The 15,048-nt window shown below is 41.2% G+C and overlaps 1 gene segment (V, D, J or C); it reads right to left on the reverse strand.

The window, feature by feature from the left end:
* The window catches only part of LOC115583512 (Ig epsilon chain C region-like), a 49,829-nt gene that overhangs the window by 18,066 nt on the left and 16,715 nt on the right, over positions 1–15,048 (reverse strand). Inside the window, 4 exon segments of the C gene segment in view lie at positions 7,069–7,386; positions 8,675–9,010; positions 9,308–9,424; positions 9,524–9,856. Coding sequence covers positions 7,069–7,386; positions 8,675–9,010; positions 9,308–9,424; positions 9,524–9,856 — 1,104 coding nt within the window.

The raw sequence follows: 15,048 nt of genomic DNA on the forward strand, positions 1-15,048 counted from the left end.
TCCATCCTCCCCTATGATGCGCTGCCTTCCTGCCTTCACGGTGACAACAGAAGGCAGTGTCTTATCTGCGCCGGTGGTCGAGTGGTTGGAGTGCATGCCACATATGCAGTGGACCTGGGTTCGAATTTAGGGCGGAGGAAGTTTACTGCAAGCCACAACCCCCCCCTCTCTGTCCCACTTCCAATCTGTTCCCTGCAAAAACACAGGTGTCCATGCCTGAATTCCAGACAAAGGCAAAGAGAAGGCCGTAACACTTCACACAACGTAACGGTGCAGAATCGATTGTCAAAACGTACCCGATTATTAAATGTTTTAGAAATCATTCACCTGTAGTCCATTTGGATTTCTGTGGATTGCACGAAGTTGTTCTGACTTCACCTGAAAATGCTTAATACTGGCAGGGGCAACCCACCGCGTTACAAACACACGTTGGGAGAAGAGGCTGATATTCACCCCCGGCGTGCATCGTCCCAAACGCATGCGGTTGCTGCCTCAGTGAACAACGACCGAGCAATGGGGCTTAAGCCGCGGCGCGTTTGGACGGCAGCACGCCCCGACGCGCGCGCGCGGACTGCGAGGGCCCGTTCATCACTGCTTGCAGTTTTAATTAGGGCCCGAGCAGGGAACCTGCAAGGACCCTATTGTAATTGAAATGTTTTTTATTATTTTTCTTCTCACAAAATGATCGCATTTTTCACTGCCTGAACATACACCAAAACTCACCAGACTTGGAATATAAGTCACACCTGGCGAAAAATTTTATAATCTATTGTCATCCTGAATTTCCACCACTAGGTGGCGCTGTTATTAAGGAAAGCGCGTTTTGGCTAATAACTCCCATATACTTTCTCGCACATTCAAAAACCTTACATCGACGCGTTCAGTGGATTGTGCTGAATCTCGTGGTATAGGCCACGCCCATTTCCGCCTACCGTTTTTATTCGCTACGTCGCAAAATGTCGAAAACCTACTTTTTCGAATTCCTCCCAGGCGATTTCACCGATTTGCACGAAACTTGGCACACAGCATCTGTGGACCCTCCTGACAAAAAGTTATTAAAGGATTCTAATTAAAATAAATAATTATGAAGTTATTAAATAACAAATTCCTGCAGATTTGGCTCAAAACAGGAAGTGTTGGATATTTCCACAGTAGTCAGATCAAATGACATGAAACTCAGGATACTACTTCCCCATGAGCCCCTGAGGCCCTCTGCAAAATTTTAGGCGATGACCACAAGGTGGCGCTCTTTAAATTTATGTATTTTATATCTCCACAACGGTGCATCGGAATAAGACGAAACTTGGTACATTTATTGTCAGTGCCCTCCTGAGGACATCTGACAAAGGGTTTACCGATCCACCACTAGGTGGCGCTCTGGCGTCACTTTAATTGCATAATTGACCCTGTGCCCACCCCATAACACTTATGGAAATGAAATTCATAGAGGTGCTATAGAATGGCCCCTGTGACTCACACACCAAAAATGACCAGCAGGTGGCGCTATTTTCAACGCAAAAGCCTTTTTCACTCATAACTCCCACTTAATATGTTTGCACATTATTAATCTTCATATCTATGTATTTCCTGAATTCAGCTGAATTGTTTGGTGTAGGCCACGCCCACTTTTGCAGTAACTTTCCATTCGCAAAATCGCGACAAATGAAAAACCTACTTTTTCGAACTCCTCCTAGAGAATTTGACCAATTTGCACCAAACTTTGCATGTAGCATCTGTAGACCCTCCTGACAAGAAGTTATCAAAAGAATTTTGATAGTCCATAAACTGCCCGAAATATAAAATGACAAATTCCTGCATATTGTGTTGAAAACAGACAATCTTGCATATCTTTACAAAATACTGTCTGATTATCACATAAATACTCTTCATTGTGTGGTATGGCATGATGAGGCTTTGTGTAAAATTTGGTGCAAATCGGCCAATAGATGGCGCTCTGGTCGCAGTCTAATCAGTGTCAATGGGATCTTCAAGTCCTCTTCAAAACTCATTGACCTTCATCCTTTTCTTGTCCCTCATACTTTGAGCTAGACACTCCATTCCAACTTTTAAAGAGTCAGAAGACCTCAAACTATTGGGCATGTAATCAGTTTTTGAAAATCTTTTACGGTTTTCAAATCATCACAGTTTTAGTTTTAAGGATTTTTAGGCCGTCTTCTCATTTTATAATGGGTGTGTATTGCGCAGTGTTGGGCATGTTACTTTTAAAAAGTAATTAGTTATAGTTACTAGTTACTTCTCCCAAAAAGTAACTGAGTTAGTAACAGAATTAGTCCACTATAAAAGTAATTAGTTACCAGGAAATTAACTATTGCGCTACTTTTATTTCTTCCGCCTTTTGAGCTTGGCAGTCATTTTAGCTACTTGGCATCTACATATGTATTTAGAAAATGGCCTGCTATCATCATCAACAGCGTCAGCAAAAGAGTTTTGTCCAGTGTTAGTTTTGTAAAAGCGTGTGCCATTGAGAGAGGCCTCATTAGATCAGAGTTGCTTACAACGGACGTGGACAAAGGAGATTAAAGCAGTGTCTGTACTTCCACTTTGCAAACATTTACTTTCCCTCCGGACTCGCCATTGCCGCAGTTCCCCTCTGCTAGTTTGAGTGTGTGAGGCTGCTGTGTGCGTGTGTGGCTTGTGTGTAAACCGAACATTGCCACTGATTGGCTTAAGAACTCTCACTCAACGTTAGGGAGCCAATCATCACCACTTATGCGGTTGTCTCCCTCCTCCCTCACCGGAGGAAAAAAAATACAGCTCTGCAGCTCCGGTGGCTGAGAGCAGAGATGGATGACAACAGCTTCAGTGATCAGCTTCATTTTGTCACGCGCCACATTTAATAGTCCGTAACGGTGACGGCATTGTAACGATGGAAATAGTAATATTGGTTAGATTACCTGTCGCTGAAAAAAAGTTACGCTGTGAGTAATGCCGTTTATTCTAACGCCGTTATTCCCAACACTGGTGTTGCTTGAAATAGAATGCGTGACATCATAGCTACAGTGGAGAGCAGCTGGAAGAACTGTAGAAAAAGTTCTCTTCAGCTTGATTTGGATCCCACATCTTTTACTTCACATAGACAACATATACATGGACATGTTCCTGATGTTCCTGAAACTATTTCATTGCATCATGCCTAGTGTGCACATTCTCTTCAGCCAGCTCCAGAGGCGGAGCATCGACTCAGTCTTTGTCCGGGGAATCATGCAGCAGTTCACACAGTTTTTCTGACTTCAGCGTACATCATTTCAAACCGGCAATAGCAGTCCATCGAATTATGAAGCAACGACTTCCTCAGCGGAAGGTGTTGCTTGAGCATGCCCCGAAGGCAGCAAGCCCCGACGGCAGCATGCATCGACGGCAGCACGCCCCGACGCGCCTGGACTGCGAGGGCCCGTTCATCGCTGCTTGCAGCTTTAATTGATCTTGGTTTTCAACATAAAATTGTAATATTTTGTAAAAAAGGGCGCAAAAGTAAAAAAAAGTCTTTTAGTGTCCTGTAGTGACACTCTAGGGTTGAAATTTTGAATTTCCAGGTATTTCAATAAGTGCCCGATAAAGGGTTAAGTCGTGATGTCGTCAAAGGTGGTGTTTATCTCTGAAGTTTATCTTGATGTACAAAACTTGTTCAAAGTATCATGAATCATAGTATTGTTGTTTGACACCAAATATTTTCAGCAATAATCCAAATTACCGTTCAAAAATCAGACAGAGGGAACCAGGGCTATGCTAACTTCAGGGTTAGCCTACAAACAAATGTCATCCCCGCATCCATTTGTGTGTTCCTGTTTACAAAAAACAACATCTGAGCTAGCAACCTATGCGCTAAAGATAACATGCGACTCTAACACTAACCTTGTTGCTAGCAGTGCAGAGCTAAACAAGCTAGCAGCTGTCACCCTCTCATTAACAGTGATTTAGACAATCCAACATTTGGAAGATGTGAAGAATCCCTTACCCAATGTGCCAGATGCACTATTGTGGATCCCACTGCTTTCCTTGCTAAAACATGACTTACTCTGCGTCTGACTGGCTTCAACTGATATTTTCACCCAAACCTCACCAATTTCACTCCTTGTGCCTAAACCTGACCAACCTGACCAACAAAGGCATTGAACCCCTGAGTCAGAATAGGGCTTGTAACGCCCGCCACTGTAATAATGCCTGCAAACGTAATAAAACCACAAACGTAATACAAATCTGCAGCATTTAATGTAATAAACCCACAAATGTAATACATTTTCCACAAACGTAATAGCTGCTGCCTACTACACACATAACACGCGATTTCCCACAAATGTAATAACTATTACGTTTGCAGGGATTTATTACGTTTGTGGGGAAGTGAAAATCTTTATTGTAATAACTTCCCACAAATGTAATAATACAATGAATAATGGTCGTTGTGGTTGTTGTTTGTGTGTTTGCCTATACACCTACTATACTTCTGACCGTGGGTGCAAAATCCAGCGGCTGAATCTCTGCTCCGCTGTCAGGATTATGTTTGACCTATTTCGGCCATAAGCGGTCATATTGACCACACATCATTTTGCTGGGTTTCGTTGTTACGTTTTTTGTGCTTCTCCGCTAATTTACTTGTAAGTTAATTATTATATAGTTGTATTATAAGCCTGGTTGGCACCATGGGCAAACAAAAATGGGATTTCCCCCCTCCGTGAAACAGCAAGTGGAGCTGTTCCAACACCAAGGTCCTGAACTGACTGTGTAGCAGGGAAAGCCGAGGAAGAATGTCTGCATCCTGAGCACCGTGCACACAGGTGTGGGCACCTTTAGTGGGGCAAAGGCAAAACCAGAGTCTGTGATGTACTACAACAACACCAAGTACCGGGGACGTGGACGTCCCGGACCAGATGCGAGGGCGTACTCCATCAAAGGCGGAAAGATGGTCAGTAGCGTTCTTCTATAACATCCTCGACCTGGCTGGGATCAATGCCTGCATCTTATTCAAGGAGCACCAGCAGCAGGAGAGCCCGGAGGAAAGTCCTGCAGCAGCTGGCAGAGGAGCTGAGGGCAGAATACATGCAGAGGAAAGCGGCCGCGGCAGTCGGCACAAGGTGGGCAGCAGCGGAAGCAACCACTGCAGCAGCAGCAGACACGGAGACAGAGGCAGTCCCGATCGGAAAGAGCTGCAAATGGAACCAAACATCGGACACTTGAAACGCCACAAGTCCGTGTGTGGTAACTGTGCGAGGAGAGCGGAGGTAATCTGCAGACTCTGACCAGTGATCACAACGGCTCTTTTTTGTTTTAGATCAGCTCGTTTCCAGCTTTTTCGATAATTATTTTTTTTTTAAATTTATATTATTAAGTGTTAAAATGAAATGTTTCATAATCAAATAAGTTACTTATAATTGTTAATTTTTTTAGTTCTGATTTTTCTCTATTAAATTCTTGTGTCAATATATGCAATAATTATGGTTTACTGTGCAATGGTATGAATAGTGATAAATGCATAGCCTAATTAAACATGGTAAAAGGTACATTTTGATGTTATTTCGTTTTTTGTTTTTGTTTTTTTAAATCATGACAGAATGAATACATTCATCACTCAATTGAATATTTACATGAAAGAATATAGAGTTAGAATCTAGCGGTCCAAATTACTGCTTGCGGCTGTTCTAGTAATGTTGAATTCCGGACCTTCTGAAGTCCAACTGACACTTTGGTCCAATCAGAAACATATAATTTGACCCGATCTAACTCTAGGGTCGTGGAAAGTGCACTATTATGCCTTAACTGTAGATCATTAAGATTAAATGGATCAGATCTGACTGGAATGAACCCACCACAGTGGCTGGTGAACTGATTCAATTCACCCGCCAGCACACAAATACTCCCGCATTTGGCCTCACACAGCACACAAGTAATGGTACTGTGCTAGGTACTATTTTCGTGGTTCTTGGTGCTTTAGGAATATTGTTGTTGTGGCATTCATGCCAATAAAATAAAGCAAATTTGAAATGAATTGAATTAATAAACCTTTAGATTCTTGTCTATAGACTGATAAGTGTTGTGTGTACAATTGAGCAATAAATCCAGATTTCTTCAGATTTTTATTGCCAATGGGAATTTAAATTTAAATGTCAGGCGATGTTTTCCTCACGGAAATTATTTTTATTCAAGCTCGCTGTCTCCCTCTGTCAACCACAATCTGTCTCCTCTGTCAATAAACTCTATTCAGTCTGTCAAACTAACATGTGTTTGGGGGAAATGCCTACGACCTAATGTTACTAAACTAATTTCTAAACTACAGCTTATCATTTGAATATTGACTAGGGTCTATATATTAAAGCTGAGATTGTATTAATTCTGAAACACATAAAAACCCAAAACAGCCCAAAATTCATTTTCTTCATGTAAGACTACGTCTAGGAATGGGCTGCTGCTGCTTCCGACTCATTTTGATGTACATTCACGCAGTTATAGTGATGCGCAGCACTGCGGACAGCGGTGTGTGAGAGAGAGATGATCCTCATTAACAAAAAGCATTTTGCATATACAAAGAACTAAATCTGTTTAAACTAGATATTTATATGCCATAAAACTACTACAACGACCATTATTCATTGTATTATTACATTTGTGGGAAGTTATTACAATAAAGATTTTCACTTCCTCACAAACGTAATAAATCCCTGCAAACGTAATAGTTATTACATTTGTGGGAAATCATGTGTTATGTTTGTAGTAGGCAGCAGCTATTACGTTTGTGGAAAATGTATTACATTTGTGGGTTTATTACATTAAATGCTGCAGATTTGTATTACGTTTGTGGTTTATTATGTTTGCAGGTATTATTACATTGGAGGGCGTTACAGGGCTGTTATCAGAAAGATCAAATGATCATGCAAATTCAGCTACCCCACCAACAAGTAATTTTTGTCTTACAGCAACAAGCTCTTTTCATACAGCAGGTCTCATGACATTTTAGAAAACAACATATATCACTCGGTTTAAAATGTGATTGCAGTCAGAGATTTACTTTAAATGGTTATGTAATGGCACTAAGAAAACACTTGATGATGGTACCTTGTGTATTAATGTGGTACAGGACATCTTTGTAGCCTGGAGCAGAGAAGCTGGAATGGTAAACACGGCAGGTGTAGACAGCTCTCTCGTCCTCTTTCTCCATGACAAGCTGGACCTTACTCCACTTGCTGTAGAGGTGATTATGGTCAGAGAAAGGTCCAAAGTGCGTGACAGAGCCAATCTCCTCTCCGTCATTCCTGGACCACTCCAGGTCCACAGCTGGAGGGTAGAAGTTCTCCACTCGACAGCAGAGAACCAGCAGCCTCTCCACCTTAGGGATCTGAGGGATGCTGGTGATCTGGAGAAATGATGGCTCCACTGTAGGTGTTGAGGGGGATGGTGGAGGAAATGTCTGTTCAATATCGATTCTAGCAACTTATACTGAAATACTGCAAAATTTTGAGATTGAAGTACTGTAAATACGAGTATTGTTATTATTATTATTATTATTATTGATATTATTATTATTAGTATTATTATTATTATGTTTACATTAACCCAGCCATGAGCAGTTTGAGGAGTTTTAAAGTTTGACTCTGGCTAGCGTTGTCCCGGTTTCAACATGTGGTTCAGTTGAAGGGTCCCACTGGGTCGCTTTCTCCCGCAGTGGTTCAGTGTTGGACGTCTGCCAGCAGACTTTTCACTAGAAGTAAGAAGCACGGCTGTCTGTTTGGGTCTTCCTCTCAGCTGGATCATGGCAAAATATGAATCTGGTGTTATTGGCTTTGCTGGATAATTTAATCCTTTCAGTGTTTGTGACTGTAACTCTTGAACTTTGAATTATTAAAACACAGAGATTAACGTGTTGAACACATATGTATGTCCTCCACCATGACCCATTGAATATCAGACACATAACATTTATATGAGTGAATTCCTCTTTTAGACAAATTATTGTGAGAAACATGAACTTCCTGCAAACAAACACTTGTGGTAGAATGCAAGGCTGAGTGGATTGTGTACAGGACTCTAACTTAGCAGACAGAGGTTTATAGCTCATTTGGAACATATTGTTATACTGTTCATTTATCAGTTAGGTTAAGGAAACAATAAACATGGTTAGGCTTAAAATAAACCTTTTTACAACAAAAGTACCATTTAAAAGATAACTTCTTCCATGTAAATATTTTGCTGGTCTTTTTACCTAGTCACAAAGCTATGACATCACAAAAATGTGATTGGTCAGTTTCAATTACAGTCCTGGAACAATCAATTATGAAGTTCCAGGAACATCATCAACACGGCAGTATCAGATACACCTGATGATGAAACTACAACAAAAGGATTCCTCTTCTGAGGATCATAAATATCCACAGCAAATTAAAGTAAATCTGATAAATCATTGTCCAAACACCTCACCGAGAGTTAATGAAATCAGATGCAACGGTGGCATGAGACAAAAAGGTCAGGGGGTCAGTAAACTCATGAGAAGTCCGACTGTGGGGACTGTGAATATCTATAACACATTATATATCGATCTGACCAGCAGCTTCTCAAACATCTCTATCAGGCCTAATTGTTACTCAGTCGGACAATAGGATCAGTCATTTCAGAAAACATCATATGGTGACATGAATATGATGATCTTAGAGCCACAGTTACTCACCTGTGACCCGGACTGTAGTCTCTCTGCTGATGGTCTTGCCCCTGCACTGCACCTCACACTGGTATTTGGTCAGGTCTTCAGTGACAGTCATGCACAATGTCAGGACAGACGTGTGGTGTCTGCCGTCCGATTGGAGAGAGGCCTTTTGACTCACATCCTCATTGACCAACAGAGAAGCGGATTTTGACTGGACCATTGAGACTGCACCGCCTCCTAATCTAAACCATTTAACCTCGAGCTCCCTCTGTCTTGCTCCTCGGATGGTGCATTTGAGGTTGAATGGTACCTGAGCGTATATGATGCTGGGTTGACTTATTTCAGAAACACTTGGTAGAGCTGTTCAGAGAGATAGGAATTCATGTTGTTGTACAATTCTGAAAGTGAAACCAAGTGTAATTGAGATGACTGTTTTCTCTTGAATCAAACTTAAGTAACATATAATACAACAGATCTTACAACCTTACTGAAATACTTTGTGTTGTTTTGTCCTTATATTTTGCTAAGCAGTTGCACATTTAACACTGAGTTCTTATTAATCTTAAAAATGTCAGCTTGGTTTTGTTCATGAAAAAAATAGCTGAATACCCTGTATTTGAATAAAATAACATGCACTTTCTTCACATTAAGACATACCTTTACAGAAATACCTGTAGAGAAGCAAAGTGCCACCAATAAGAGAGACCAGCAACAAGCTGATGACACTGGTGACAGCTATCAGTGTGACAGCACTGTAAGGGGGTCGTGATGGAGCTGAAGGGAAAAGGATTTGAGAGATCCATATAACATACAACAAATATATCTTAACGATCAGAATTTAAAGAATAAAAGAAAGAAGAAATTACGTCCCACCCTGAATAGTTAATGTAACAGATCTGTTGTATGTCCGACTGTAGGTCTGGTGCTCCACCTGGCAGATGATGTGTATATCTCCACCCTTCACTGCAGAGGAGTGCAGTGTGATGCCACTGCGAATACTGTAGGTTCCATCTGGATTATGAATAGCCATTTCAGTGCAGACACGGGAGAGGTGGCTCACACCGGCATGGACAGTTTGAGAGCCATTTTGGATGTACCATGTAATGGCCAGTTTCTCTGGATAGAAAGCTGTGATGTCACACTGTATGGTCTTCTCCTCCCCCTCTGTCACAGCTGCCTTCTCTGGGAGTGTCACTGAAGGCTGAGCTGGGAGACGGGCCAAAAACAAAATATTAAATGTTTTTTGGTCAGTGATACTCCCTGAATTCTACAACATGCATTAAGGCACCAACACACATCACACACTGCTGCTGTTCTGTTCTCAGTGCAATAAAACTCAGGACTGGCTAACTTTGGGAGGCATACTGTAATTATTATCAGCTGACGAGCCAGATATTTCAGAGGGAGAATGATTATTGGATTTGCATTCTGAAACACAAAACCATGTGTAAATAAGAAAGCCACTGCACAACGAATTCACTACAACAACTTTATACAATGATAACTGTAGAGAGTGTAAAGGTTGTTCTGCTGTTCCAGGTGCTAATGAAAATGGATAGTTCAACATTCTGGTAAGTATGCTTGTCACTCACTCAATGTCACTCTCATATCTGAACAGCAAACATGAGATTAACTTATTTTAGCTTAAAGACTGGAAACAGGGAGACTTTGGAAAATTCAGAGGGTTTGACAGGTGGATTTGTTGCTTATGGACAAGCTAGGCTAGCTGCTTTTCCAGTCCATGTGCAAGGGTAAGCCAACTAGCTTATAATAAATGATAACTGTAGCTCCATGTATATCATACAGACATGTGAGTGCTCAGTCTTCTCATCTAACTCTTAGCAAAAAACAAATAAGCATATTTCCAAAAATGACCCAGTCTACCTATGGATATGTTAACCACCTTTTTTTTTTTTTTTTTCAGCTTTATTTTTATTGAACAACGCCACCACAGAAAAATACTTAACTACTGACTGCCATATATCAAGTGTCGGGGGATCTTTTTTAAGCCAGTTTAAGGTTATTGCTTTCTTCGCTGCTGTAAGTAGTATATGCAGTAGATATGTCTTTTTCCTATTCATCTCTGTTTCAGGGAGTGCCCCAAGGATGGCCAGCAGTGGGTTCCTAGGCAACTGAGAAGCAAATATTTTGTATTTTTGTTCCATTATATATATTGTAAACATTATATGTTATGTTTCATGGAGAAACTGATGCAGAACTAACCTATTCTTGGACAAAATCTAAATGGGCTTCTTAGTACCATAGCTCTAGGTGGACAGCTTCACTTTCCCAAAAAATATTCTTAAACCATTCAAAAGTCGGTGTAAACTGTCCACAACTCTAAATAGTCTTTTTTGCTTTGTTGTTGTCAGCTATTATGGTGTCTTTTATTTTACATTGCTATGAAAACAAACAAATCTTTGAACATTTAACTTTTTTGTATTTAGGCTATTCAAATGTCCCACTAATAACACATTTTACAACACCACATTGAACACATCATGATAACGTAACTGACCTTCGTCAGATGGTCATAATTACTGAGTAGAACTTGAATGCGTCATAATACATTTCAATGCAGCCTCTGAATGGGCGCATACTGGAGCACTGTCCAGTCACTGTAGTAGCCCCTAAATTACTCACGCTCAGTTATAGCTACTCTAGGAACCGTTGCTCTACAATGAACTGGCGACTTGTCCAGAGTGTAGCGCGGCCAGATGACAGCTAACGTAGGCTCCAGCCTGCGCCCCGTCAAAGGTAATGTTACAGACATTAAATTAATGAACAAGTTGGCGAATTGTTTCAGCTGCCCTCGGTAGTTTTACTCTCACCATTCTTAGAAAATAAGTTGTTGATGTCCTGGGCCCCTGCTCTGCTGCTCCTACTTCTGACCTCCCTCTCAACTCTTCTCTGGTGTCCGGACTTGTGCTTTTTGGTGGGCATCCTAACCCTGCTGGAGTTCGCTCGCACTCACTTAATTCCGATGAGGAAGAACCATGGGAAGAACGAACCGCGGTGTGGACCAAACCATTTTTTAAGAAGGGGCCAAGGGGGTTATTGAAATAATTAAAATTAGAATGTTATATGACTTGTCGCTTTGTATAAATTCGGATTCATTCGTATGAATATATATTAGTTCAGTGTATGCATAACCATTTTGTCATAGAGGCTACTGGGGGCTGTGTGTAGGCCCTATAGCAGGCTGTGGGCCCCTAGAATTGTCATCACCTTTCCCCCCTATACGACGGCACTGCCAATGAGTCAAATATCTCCATCCAGAAGTTGTCCAAAATTGGACACTTCCAAAATACATGTGTGTGGTTCACAGACTCATCTCCGCAATTCCTCCATGATGCACCTGTTTGACTAAGATCTATTTTGAAAAGGATAAGCGGGCTTCTAAAAATCTGTGAACTATTTTCCACTGGAACTCTCTCCATAGGTTTGCACAAGTGACTTTATGCACTTATGAATAACTACTGTCCCAGACCTCCATGCTTATCTCTAGTTCAAGTTCTGCTTCCCATTTTTGTTTAATGTGCAGAGTGTTTTCTTGTTTCATTCTAGACAGCGCGCTATATACACTAGATATTGGCCTGCTAGTATGCTCTCTTTTTTGGATCCTTTTCAAGTACTGTTCAATAGGTGAATCGGATTTTTAAATGATAGTCCAATCTGGGTGTTTAGACAGATAGCTTCTTACCTGAAGGTACCTATAAAATTCTGATCTTGGCAGACTGAATCCATCCCCTAACTGTTCAAAGGTTTTTAATTCCTGTTCCCTGATAAGCTGATGGACAAAATTTAGGTTCAGATGTCTCCATTTTGTATATCCTCCATCCAATTTCAACGGCATAAACCCTTTTAAATGAGCAATACTTGACAGAGCCGATACATTACTAGGGAGGCCGAAAGTCCTCTGTACCTCTCTCCATGCTGCCATGGTGGCTTTTGACCATCTACCCAGGGTGCTTTCAAGAGCTTTATCTTCAGTGAATGGAACATTTGATAAAGGCATCAGAGCACAGAGTGACTTTTCAGTCTCCAGCCATCTAGTATCTCTCTCATCCAAAATCCAAACTGTCAGGGCCCTTAGCTGACAGGCCAACCAGTAGTATCTAAGGCAGGGGTACTCAAATACAAATCTTAAAGGGCCACAAAGATTTTTTTCAGTGACTCAGAGGTCCATGTATTGAGGTCGGTCAGGCCACATGCAATAATACTGTAATATTCAAAACAAAATGTCCTTTTCATTCTAAACAACAAAATACAAACTAAAATAAAATGTAATTCCCATTTTAACATAAATTAAAATACATAGTTGAATATTTCCTCTTTTTGTTTGCCTTCAAACATTGTGTCCATCACTTCAGTCATGTATTATTTTATTTCATTGTGACATAGATGTGACAAGAATCCTGCTTGCAGCTTGATATGACGATTTCAGTGCATTTATATGTGTTGTGCTTATCTCTGAATTTGAGGAAATGTCTCTTCAAAGTTCCTATGCTTCATCTCATAATGCCGTTTCAAATTGGAAATCTTCATCACAGCTTCTCCTGGCATATTGTAACGCCCCTTGTGGACTGTGGCGCAATGACTCTTGGGTATTCTGTTGGTGTTAATGTAATTATGGTTCGTGAATGTGTTTGTGAATAAGATGATATGTAAGATGGTTGTGGGTTAATTCATGTCATTTGTTCTGTGATTAAATAGTGTTGAGTTTTAACAAGGATGATAACAATTTTGGCACCGTGAGTGAAAGGGTGTTTGCCGGGAGAAACTCCCCGTCCGTGACATCATAAGTGTATTAACATGAAGAAACTAGCTTAAAAGTTAAGCTTTGTAAGGGCAAGTATTTGCTAACGCTGCGCTGTCAGATCCATGGACCTTGTCCTGGTTGGAGGGAGAATGAAAGCAAATTTCAAATTCAATGTCCTCTGAGTTGCCGATTTCACTGTCAGCTTTATTATAGCAGTTTACTTTGGAACACGCCATATTCAATCTCTTACCACCGGCAAAATGTTAATACGCGAACTGTTCCGAAAACGAAAGTCAAACTTAAAAGTTGCTCTCGCAGCAGTGAGTGACCCACCCGTCTGTGTATCGTTGGCATGGAGACGAGTCCCGGTGTACACGTGCTGACCCAACCAAAACACATGGTGAAGGAATAACAGTTCGGGGGCCACAAACAGGAGGCCGGCGGGCCGGATGCGGCCCGGGGGCCGCCTATTGAGGACCGCTGATCTAAGGTGAGGAAGCCCCCATCCTCCGAGCTGTTTAGATAACTGTAGAGTTTTGTATCTTACACGTGGGCGCCTCCCTTGCCAGATAAATCTTGAGATAAGATGGTCTAATATTGTTCACATACTTTTTGGTGGTGAGAGGGGCAATGTTTGAAAAAGAAGAAATAACAACCTAGACAGCACATTCATTCTAATACTTTCTATTCTACCTGAGATAGAAAGGGTCAGCACAGTCCACCTGGTGAGATGAGCAGATATTTTGTCTATTAATTTATTGTAGTTTGCCTTAAACAACTGATCTAGATTTTGTGTAATAGTAGTCCCCAAGTAAGAAATACCTTCCTTTGGCCACTTAAATGAGAATGCTGCTCTGATCTGGTGTGTAGTAAGTGAATTCAGGGCCAAGGCTTCTGTTTTATTGACACTGACTTTATATCCTGAGAGGGTTCCAAATTTAGCAAAGCAGCCCATCAGATTTGGAATTGAGTTTAGGGGGTCCGACACGTATTCAAGGACATCATCTGCGTAAAGCGAGATTTTATGAGTTTCATTGCCAATTTCTATCCCCTTGATCGTTGCATCGTCTCGTATCACCTGTGCCAGTGGTTCGATACTTAACGCAAAAAGAAGCGGTGAAAGCGGACACTCCTGGTGTGTCCCTCTACCCAGAGCGAAAGGCTGAGAAATATGTCCATTTACTCTGACAATACTCTGAGGAGCAGTATAAAGTAGTTGGATCCATCTGATAAAATTAGGCCCAAATCCAAATTTATCTAAGGTTTTCAGTAAAAATGGCCAAGACACGCGGTCAAATGCTTTTTCCGCATCGACTGCTAACGCCATACAGGGGGCTGGATAATTATGACTTTGCTACATTACATTAAGAAGTCTACGGACATAATCTGATAGATGTCGCCCGGCTATAAAGCCCATCTGGTCAGGATGTATTAAAGTTGTAATGACCGTTTCGACTCGTTTAGCCAATATGGAGGTCAGCAATTTACAGTCAGTATTTAAAAGTGCAATTGGCCTGCAGAAGGCACAGTCTGTGGGATCTTTATGTTCTTTCGGTATTACTGATATGATTGCCTCTTTCCAAACTGTCAGCAGTTCTCCTTTCTCAAGGGCGTGGGAATATGCTCTCTCTGGGAT

The sequence above is a fragment of the Sparus aurata genome, chromosome 6, assembly GCF_900880675.1.
Source record: "Sparus aurata chromosome 6, fSpaAur1.1, whole genome shotgun sequence".
Taxonomy (NCBI): Eukaryota; Metazoa; Chordata; class Actinopteri; order Spariformes; family Sparidae; genus Sparus; species Sparus aurata.